Source organism: Cyprinodon tularosa, unplaced genomic scaffold (genome assembly GCF_016077235.1).
Source record: "Cyprinodon tularosa strain WSP-4 unplaced genomic scaffold, ASM1607723v1 ctg12, whole genome shotgun sequence".
In the NCBI taxonomy this organism is placed as follows: domain Eukaryota; kingdom Metazoa; phylum Chordata; class Actinopteri; order Cyprinodontiformes; family Cyprinodontidae; genus Cyprinodon; species Cyprinodon tularosa.
Window position 1 is genome coordinate 3,328,383 of NW_024038003.1, and position 9,747 is coordinate 3,338,129.

At 38.0% G+C, this 9,747-nt stretch overlaps 1 protein-coding gene across 2 annotated transcripts; it reads right to left on the bottom strand.

Annotated features, from left to right (window-relative positions):
* Positions 1–1,912: 1,912 nt before the first annotated feature.
* Positions 1,913–9,086, bottom strand: dusp12 (dual specificity phosphatase 12). Of its 2 annotated transcripts, none has more exons than XM_038271949.1 (8): positions 8,903–9,086; positions 8,166–8,430; positions 7,952–8,065; positions 6,176–6,294; positions 5,967–6,066; positions 5,754–5,845; positions 3,938–4,017; positions 1,913–2,248 (listed from the first exon to the last, which is right to left on the bottom strand). In XM_038271949.1, the coding sequence occupies exons 2-8, from the start codon at positions 8,426–8,428 to the stop codon at positions 2,105–2,107; spliced, it is 912 nt and encodes a 303-aa protein (XP_038127877.1). In that variant the 5' UTR covers positions 8,429–8,430; positions 8,903–9,086; the 3' UTR covers positions 1,913–2,104. The 2 variants fall into 2 exon arrangements, with proteins under 2 accessions (XP_038127877.1, XP_038127886.1); XM_038271958.1 differs by having other exon boundaries at positions 8,166–8,433.
* Between the last annotated feature and the right edge of the window lie 661 nt (positions 9,087–9,747).

The window sequence follows — 9,747 nt, forward strand, 5'->3', positions numbered from 1 at the left end:
GTTTATGATGCAAAACATCCACAAGATAGTCTTGTGGTTACCTATCAGAATGTATTTCCCTGTAGAAAATCCATCGCATTTTTTTTTACTTTAGATGATGTTAAAAGTAAATGTTAATAAGAAAAGCTCTAGCTCTCTTTATGAGGTCAAGCTGTAAGCAGGACTAATCTGCCATCAAGTGGTCTTAGTACAGTACTACAAAACTGACCATTGTCCAAAATCCAGCAGCTCAATTCATTTCTAGAAACTCCTCTTTCCATCACATCACCCCAGTCCTACAGCAGCTCCACTGGCTCCCTGTCAAGTTCAGAATTCAGTTCAAAATCCTGTTACTTTCAATCTGCAATTTTTCCACTATGTCAGACTCACAATGGGTAAGTGAAAATAGGGATGAGCACTTAGGACAGCCTTGCGTAAACATATCATCAGAATGATTAACAATTAGGAGGAACACTTATTTTGATGATCCACCCAGAAAAAGAATATTTATGAAGACACTTATGAAGGTAATTTAGGTGAACTGGAGCAAAACAGAGCGCAAAAGATTTTTTATCTATCACTGACGGAGCACAATATGTGTAGCTGTTCTCCAGAATTTCAAGAGGTATAATTTATTCTTTTCATAAAGTGAAGATGGAACAAAAAATCTAAAATGATAAAACTCCAAAGTCACAAATAGTTTTTCAATAATAGTTTTGGAATTGAAGCATAAGTTTTATTTGTGCTTCAAAGGAACAAAGTTTGTTCACTTCTACGCAAAAATTTGGAGGAATGTAACCTTTTGAAATTCTAAAAGCTAGAAATATCTACAATTACAGACTCTCTGTTTTATTTCTCTCTACAACTTCATATTCACAGTAATAACGCACAAATACGTATGACTGAAAATTGACTTCATACACACACAGATAACATCAGTTTAGCTTTTTACTGATATGACTGCATTGATAATTTGTTTGGTGTTTCCTTGTTTAAAAATCTTTAATGAAGATCGGTTTCACCTGAACATCTTACAGGTTTGTGAAGTTCCTTACAAGAGTTCAACAAAGTTTAAATATGACTTCTCATGGAGGTTTTCTAGATACTCTCCCAGTAGATCTGTGGAGTGCAGTAGTAGAGCAGGTTATGATCGTATAACATGACAGCAAAGCTAACAAAATATGGATACATAATCTATACAAAGAGAGCAATTCTTATGAAAGAAGCTCTTATGGTGCCTTGAGAGGAGCTGCAGAGATTCACGGCAAAGGTGTGAAAATCTGTTCATAGGAGAGCCATAAACGCAAAATCCAATCTCTATAGAAGGCAAGTTTAATTATCCAGCATATTTCAGTACTATCGCAATATAAAGTGCTTTAAATGAATTAAATAGAAAAAAAATAAAAGCAATTAATAAAAATAATGCAGTTGTAGCCATTCATAATTTCCCCACTTTTCTTGTTGAGCCCTTGGCTGGTTCCCTACAATTTCTTTTTAAGCATCAATATTTGTACTAGAATATTTTGTCCTGATTAGTGGACATTAAGATCTAAAGAGAAGCATCGTCTCCTGGTCAGACCCTGTAATTCAGTGAAAGGGTGGAGTCAGAGTAAAAAAAATATGCAAGGGGGGTCACTCCAGTGGCTGGAAGTTGGAGGGGATTTCGCTGTAAAAGTTCGAGGGGAAGTGGGCTGCCATTCAGCTGGCGTTTGACTGGGAAGTGCAATTTCAAATGGCTGCTAATGTAGAAACAGGTATTAAAAAGTGACATTAATAAAGCTTTCGTTGAAGGTTTCCACAAACCAGGAAGGTACTTATATTTTCTCGATAGATTTTCTTTTCTTCATTTATCTCACTACCTTCAACGACTCAAAGCTTCATCCATTCAAATGTAGCAGAAATAAGTAAAGTTGTGAAGAATCAGCTGGACTGGTTTACTGAGTACCAGTTCATTTTATTTAAATACAAAATCTACAGATTTATTTTATTTACAGTCACATGTGTAATGACTAGAACATTCATAGATGTTGCTCACTGATAATACATTACTGCATTCATTCATAGCATTAAAATGCACAGGATATATATATAAATCATTAAGATTTGCTCCTAGGTGAGGTGTGTGTCATTTTTGAACGGGTAGCTGCCGGATCTCGTCCACTCTGTTGCGATGCAGCTGGAAGGCAGGCGTGACCCAGCTGCCGCATGAACACTGATCCCCGCACCAACTGAACGAGCCCAGCTTGGAGCGACACTTTGGACACAGCAGCTAAAGACACACATGAATTAGTTCTGGTAAAAGGAGGATTATCCTAAACTATCCTAACTCATATTAACTCATATTAAAGCAAACGTCTTTAATTAACATGTTGCCAACACTTTATTCCCTGGGATGAAAAAGCTCAACTTAAAGAGAAAAATGTCCCATTTCTTTATAATGCAACACATAAAAATTAGGAGTTTGAATAAAGACTTAAAATAATCTTGAAGAAAAGCCAAACCCCTGGCTATCAGTAGGCTGTCCTCACAGTGGCATTTTCTGTGTACACCTGCATGTGTTTGACTATGTTACGCATGTGTGTGTTAATGTATACACATTTAAAATGCTTGCTCTTCTTTTTTTTTCTTTTTTTTTTATTGCCGGCACTAGTGGCTCGTTTTTTTGACAGTAGACTGACCTAAAAGCTGCATGGGGGCGCAATTAGTAGCACTTTTGTCTTGCAGCAATTTGATACCCAAGCTAGGACCTTCATGCATGAAGTCTGCATGTTCTCTCTGTGCATGTGTGGATTCTATCTGGGTACTTCTGCTTCCTCCCATATCCAAAAATATCACTGTTAGGTTAAATGGTGTATCTAAATTATCTCTAAGCATCTGTATGCATGTTTGTACATCTCTACTCTGCGATAGACTGTCAATCGGTCCAGGATGAGACCCGTCTTTTTCCCATAGTCAGATAGAGACAGGAGGAGCTTAAAATAAATGGTTTATACGGAGAACCTTTATTGCCACCTTTTTGCAGCTCGCTAACAGTGAGCTTTGGTGACTGGCCTGGTGCCAAGATAAGTGTGGTTCTTCCAGTTGTTTAAAAGCCATTTAAATATTAATCCGCTTGGGGGAGTCCTTTTCAAGTTTAGGCAGGTGGCTATTTTTCTGTAGCCGCTGCCTGAATTGAGAAGATATTTCCTTCTTGATAGAAAGTATAATCATGCCTTTTCATTTTGAATTATTTCATATTTAACAGAATACAGCAAAACACAGACAAACAGATGAAAAAGTGTTTTTTTCATTAAAGGGGAAAGCTGTTTTCTTTTTTATTTGGCCCTTGATTTTACGTTATTACATCATGTTCTACTCACCCATATGAGTTTTGTGTCATTTGTAGCTGTTCTGAAGATATTCTGTTAGGTTATATCCAGGTAACGTCTTCCTATGGGCAACGACTTGAAGGCACAAACTAAACTGTTCATAATTTATCATTTATGGTATGCTAGCATTTATAACATGTAGGCAAATCACGGTCCTCCAGACACCCCTGGTGATATTTTTTATATTTCTATTTTTTTTTAAACAAAGCGGAGTGTGTATGACGTCATCCGTGTGCGCCAACTGCCGTTCATTCTTCCTGTCCGCTGAACTGCTGATAGTTTTACTCACATGCCTGGAAGATGTCTAGTGCTACTGCCACAGATAATCTCGCTCTCCAAATGGAATTGAACGATTCAAATTAGCTAGCCGAACGAATATAAGAGGTAGAGCATAGTAGCTTGGTGTATTGTACACTGGTTAAATAAAGTTTTTTTTTTTTTTTTTTTTTACCTCCATTCTGGCGCGTGGATAACAAAATTCCCCTTTAAATCTGCTAAAAAAAGCCCTAACCCTGTTCTTTATGATTTCAGACCAAATTCTGACATTAAAGTCTCTTAGTTCTGTTTATACGCAGCCAACTGTGCATTACCTGCCCGTTCATCACTCCAAGCAAAGCCGGCTCCATCCACTGCACTGGCTCAATGAAGTACGAGGTACACTGGACGTCTCCTGAAAGAATGAACACAGTGGCAGAGACACTCCATGTTCAATTTGTGTACAGGTGCTGGTCATAAAATTAGAATATCATGAAAAAGTAGATTGATTTCAGTAATTCCATTTAAAAAGTGAAACTTGTATATTATATTCATACATTACATACAAACTCATATATTTCAGATGTTTATTTTGTTTAATTTTGATGATTACAAATGACAACAAATGAAAATCTCAAATTCATCATATCAGAAAATTAGAATATTACTGAAGACCAATAAAAACAAAGGATTTATAGAAATGTTGGCCAACTGAAAAGTATGAACATGAAAAGTATGAGCATGTACAGCACTCAGTATTTAGTTGGGCCTCCTTTGGCCTGTATTACTGCAGCAATGCGGCGTGGCATGGAGTCGATCAGTCTGTGGCACTGCTCAGGTGTTATGATAGCCCAGGTTGCTCTAATAGTGGCTTTTAGCTCTTCTGAATTGTTGGGTCTGGTGTATTGCATCTTCTTCTTCACAATACCCCATAGATTTTCTATGGGGTTAAGGTCAGGAGAGTTTGCTGGCCAATTAAGAACAGGGATACCATGGTCCTTCAACCAGGTACTGGTAGCTTTGGCACTGTGTGCAGGTGCCAAGTCCTGTTGGAAAATGAAATCTGCATCTCCAAAAAGTTGGTCAGCTGCAGGAAGCATGAAGTGCTTTAAAACTTCCTGGTATGTGGCTGCGTTGACCCTGGACCTCAGAAAACACAATGGACCAACACCAGCAGATGACATGGCACCCCAAACCATCACTGACTGTGGAAACTTTACACTGGACTTCAAGCAACGTGGATGAAGTGCCTCTCTTCTTTTCCTCCAGACTCTGGGACCTTGATTTCCAAAGGAAATGCAAAATTTACTTTCATCAGAGAACATGACTTTGGACCACTCACCAGCAGTCCAGTCCTGTTTCTCTTTAGCCCAGGCAAGACGCTTCTGACGCTGTCTGTGGTTCAAGAGTGGCTTGACACAAGGAATGCGACAGCAGAAACCCATGTCTTTCATACGTCTGTGTGTGGTGGTTCTTGAAGCACTCACTCCAGCTGCAGTCCACTCTTTGTGAATCTCCCCCACATTTTTGAATGGGTTTTGTTTCACAATCCTCTCCAGGGTGCGGTTATCTCTCTTGCTTGTACACTTTTTTCGACCACATCTTTTCCTTCCCTTCGCCTCTCTATTAATGTGCTTGGACACTGAGCTCTGTGAACAGCCAGCCTCTTTAGCGATGACCTTTTGTGTCTTGCCCTCCTTGTGCAAGGTGTCGATGGTCGTCTTTTGGACAACTGTCAAGTCAGCAGTCTTCCCCATGATTGTGTAGCCTATAGAACTAGACTGAAAGACCATTTAAAGGCTTTTGCAGGTGGTTTGAGTTAATTAGCTGATTAGAGTGTGGCACCAGGGGCCATCAATTTTGAACCTTTTCACAATATTCTAATTTTCTGATATGATGAATTTGAGATTTTCATTTGTTGTCATTTGTAATCATCAAAATTAAACAAAATAAACATCTGAAATATATGAGTTTGTATGTAATGTATGAATATAATATACAAGTTTCACTTTTTAAATGGAATTACTGAAATCAATCTACTTTTTCATGATATTCTAATTTTATGACCAGCACCTGTACTTGATAACGACATGAAACTTCAATAAAAAGGCCTTTCTATGATTTGATCTGTCAGAGAAGCGTCTCTCCTACCAGTGAGGTTACTTGGCTTCTTGTGACTGAAGGCTGAGGCTCCCACTCCCACAGTATGACTGAGAACACTGGAGCCACGGAACAGAGTCCGTCTGAAGAGGAGACAGTGAGGGTAAGAACACAGATGGATGCTGGGGATTGAGCAACAATGCAGTAACACATTTAGGTCCTTTAACAAACTATGAGCTGTGTGTGTGCTGGAAAACTACTTACCTGCACTTTCTGCATCTGTAAGACATTTCTGAGGAGCTGGAGTGGGCGGGGTCACAGGCAAAAATCTCTTTGGGTAACTCTGCTGCACCCTGCTGTAGCTCTGCTCCCATATACAGAGACCAGGGGGTCGGAGCAATCAGAAACCAGCTTAGAGATGCAGCACAGTAATGAGCTGTGAAATACGAGGAGCTTGATTTATCTGAAATTACCAGGGTATTTCTCTGTGACCTTCTGCAGTCTGTATTGTTTGTAGACAGGACTGGATGGGTCCACTTCACAGTGCAAGGCTTCATACAGACGGAGCTGCTCCTCAAAGCCACAGTTGACCCTGAAACACATCACCCAACATGACCATGTGTTTGATACTCAGATACCTGTAACTAACAACTAGATGCTAAAGTCTTGCTTGATGGGCCAGACAAGGATCAAAAAAAGCAGCCAGGAGGAGTGTGATAACTTTGGAGGATCTATTGAGACTCTCAGCAGAATTGTTAGAGATCTATTAACTATCAGCTCCAAATAACGAGATAATGTGACATAAATGGAATTGGTGAAATAAAGCCTCAAGAAGTCTAATTTTAAGTTTTTTATAAGATATGAAGGGAAAAATCACCTAATATAATTTTATTTCTAATGGGGATGTTGGAGATCTGTTAGATAAGAGCAAGACTGTATGTTTTTACCTACAAAAAAAAAAAAAAACGATTTATGTGGTTAAAAACTAACAACACATCACCCTGAACATAGTGATGGCAGCATTTTAGTAAAATAGTAGTTTAGTAAAAGAAATCTGGTCATGATTCACGAGAAAATATGTGTGTATGTGGTCCGTGAGTGCATTGCAAGGAGTAATATTTTATTTCTCATGTAATACAATAAAATCGGGTATGGATCTGTTTTGCTTTACGAGGACCCAATTAATTAAGAAGGCTTTTATCAACCAAAAAGTAAGTTTTTCTTATGTGTTTGAGTTCACCTTCAGCTTTGACACACTTTAAAACCAAGCAGAGGAACAGACTGGATGTGGAATCAGCTGTTTTTCACACTGAGCTATCGGAGCTCATCAAAGCAGCTCAGGTGTTTCGATGAGAACAAGAGTAAAACTAATTAAGTCAGTCTGGTTATAATTTTTGTTCTGAATTTTGTTCCTAATTCATTCAGTTTAAATGTGATTATAAGAGAGTTACTCAGGTTTTATAAATTATTTTATTTTGCATTTGTTTTGATTCCTTAGAATCATGGCAGCGCCTGGCAGCAGTGACCAGATGCAGCTCAAATAATGGAAATGTCATGAGAGCTGTTCAAAATGAAATTTCATTTTGTATACACTCTGTGTATGCAAAATGACAATAAATACTGTCTAAGTCTAAGTCTTACTAACTTCCAGGCAACATATTTATGTTGTTTTTTATTTGAGATCGAAAGCATAAAATACCTCAGAATTAAATGCTCAAATTAAAAGATTAGGTAAATAGTTTTTATTTTATAATCAGTTATTGTACATTCCACTTTTGGACAATCATCAATCATTTTGACTAAGGGGGTTACTCATGGTAAGACACAATGCCCAAAGGGGTACACAAGTCAAAAAGGTTGGGAAACACTGCCCAAAGCAAACATGTACTATTATGTGTTGGCATAGAGAATATGCTGAACTTTGTGGTTTTAATGTGAAAAGTAGTTGAAAAAGCTTTAAAGTCTATGGATAATTTTGCAACGCACTGTGCTAAGGACACAGATTCCAATTGGCTGCAGGATTGCATTTTATTTTTTAGGGCTTTAACTTTTCAATGGTTATTCTTCCCAAAGTAAAGGTGAAAACATCTGTTTTTGCAAAGAATTGCCAACATTACATTCATTTATCCATTTAATGCAGCAGTGCATTTACATGAAATGAAATACGGGATGGTAATCAGGTTATAACCTAAGAACTGACCATATGAAATTCTGTCAGTAAAGTGAGGAGAGCAGACAGACTGACTCACTGTACATCCTGTTTGACCTTCTTTAGTTTGGTGTAGGCCTCTGTGAAGCCCAGCTGGTATCTCTTCATCAGATAAGCTGTCACAATAGTGGCACTGCGACTCCGACCCGCCTGGCTGGGAATAAAGAAAAGCAAAAAAAAAAAAAAAATGAACAGGTAAAGTTCCAGTTAGACTACAGTTGAAAAAGGAAAAGTTTAAACTATCTGATCCTCACCAGTGAACCAGGGCTGCCCCGCCCCCTTTAACCGCCTCCTCTATGAAGTCAAAGCAGGCATCCATGTGACTGAGAAGGTCAGACGTGGCCTCATCTAAAACATCTATCCACTTCATGCGGAGTTTTCCATCTGCAGGAAGCACCAGCCGGGGGTGCACAGAGTCCACGGACAGGATGTGGGTGACAGAGCCAGCATCCAGCGCCTGCCTGTCGTTTAGATCCGCTGCAGTACCGATGTACACACCGGTGTCCACCAGCAACATGACTGCTGAGAGACAAAGGAAAGAAAATGCAGCATTTTTTCCTACAATTAAAAAAATAATAATCTAAAACTTCTTCTATGCAAAAAAAAAAAAAAAAAAAAAAAACTAACATTTAGGATATAAAAGAATCAGATGCAAACAAGAAAAAAAAAACTTGATATTTTAAATACGTCTCTTTTTTAACCCTTTGTAAGAATGTCTATATAAAATCTTGAGCTAGAGATCTGTTTAACTGGTATAAACAGCCCATCTGACACCAAAGTTCAGTGACCGTAACACATCTAAGTCTCAGACAACTTGTATTTGGGGGTCATTTGGTTAAATACATCAAATGTGAAAACAATATAAATACATATGTCCAAACTAGTGAAGGTTTTGTTGACTTATTGCAATCAGAATGTAACGAACTATTCGAATGAAGTCAGGAGTTAGTCAGAGTAAAACAGCCCGCTGTGTTTCAATTTGCCGACTCACCTGTTAAACTAAATAAGGTTTCTATTTACACGAAAAAAACTCCACAGATTTCAATCCTATCTTTAAAGCCTTTATCATAAATGTTCCGACTTAACGCGGTGTGAACTTGATGGCGAAAATTTGACGTTAACTTAAAAAAACGTGGAACAAACAGGCAAAGTTCTATATTTGGTTCGTCGATTAAAAGGGTACGGCTAAAAACACAAATCTTTCTTGAGTTTCTTTCTTTCTTCTTGTTTAATGGCGGTTGACAAGCAACTTATTGGTGTGCATTACCGCCACCTACTGGTAAGGAGTGTGGATCAGGACGCAACCTAAAAAAAAAAACTAAATCCTTTCTATCAGTTTAGTTTTCTTAAGAAATCTTAATAAATGACGTAAATATTCAGAAGAGGAGCAATATCCCAACATATCTGATATTTTTAATTGTAACTTATTCTTTAGAAGTCGATATTCTAATTTCCTTCTCTCCTCAGAGTACTTTGGACAAAACAACAAAACATGTTCTACTGTCTCTTCTTGAAAACAAAATTCACAATTTCCTGATGGATGTCTTCCCATTATAAATAATGTACTGTTTAAGCCTGTATGACCAAAACGTAACCTGGATATGATATTATCTTCTTTTCTACTTCTTCCTGTTCCCCTCATTACCCCAACTTTCCTTTGAATGCTATAAAGCCATCTACCAGTCCTTTCCTCCTCCCACTGCTTCTGCCATCTTTCCTTAACCTTTTGTTTTATAATAGATTTTATCTCCTCTTTACTAAATGGAATCAGTATCTCAATGCAACTGTTTTTTGAAGCTTATTTTGCATATCTGTCTGCCAATTCATTTCCTATTA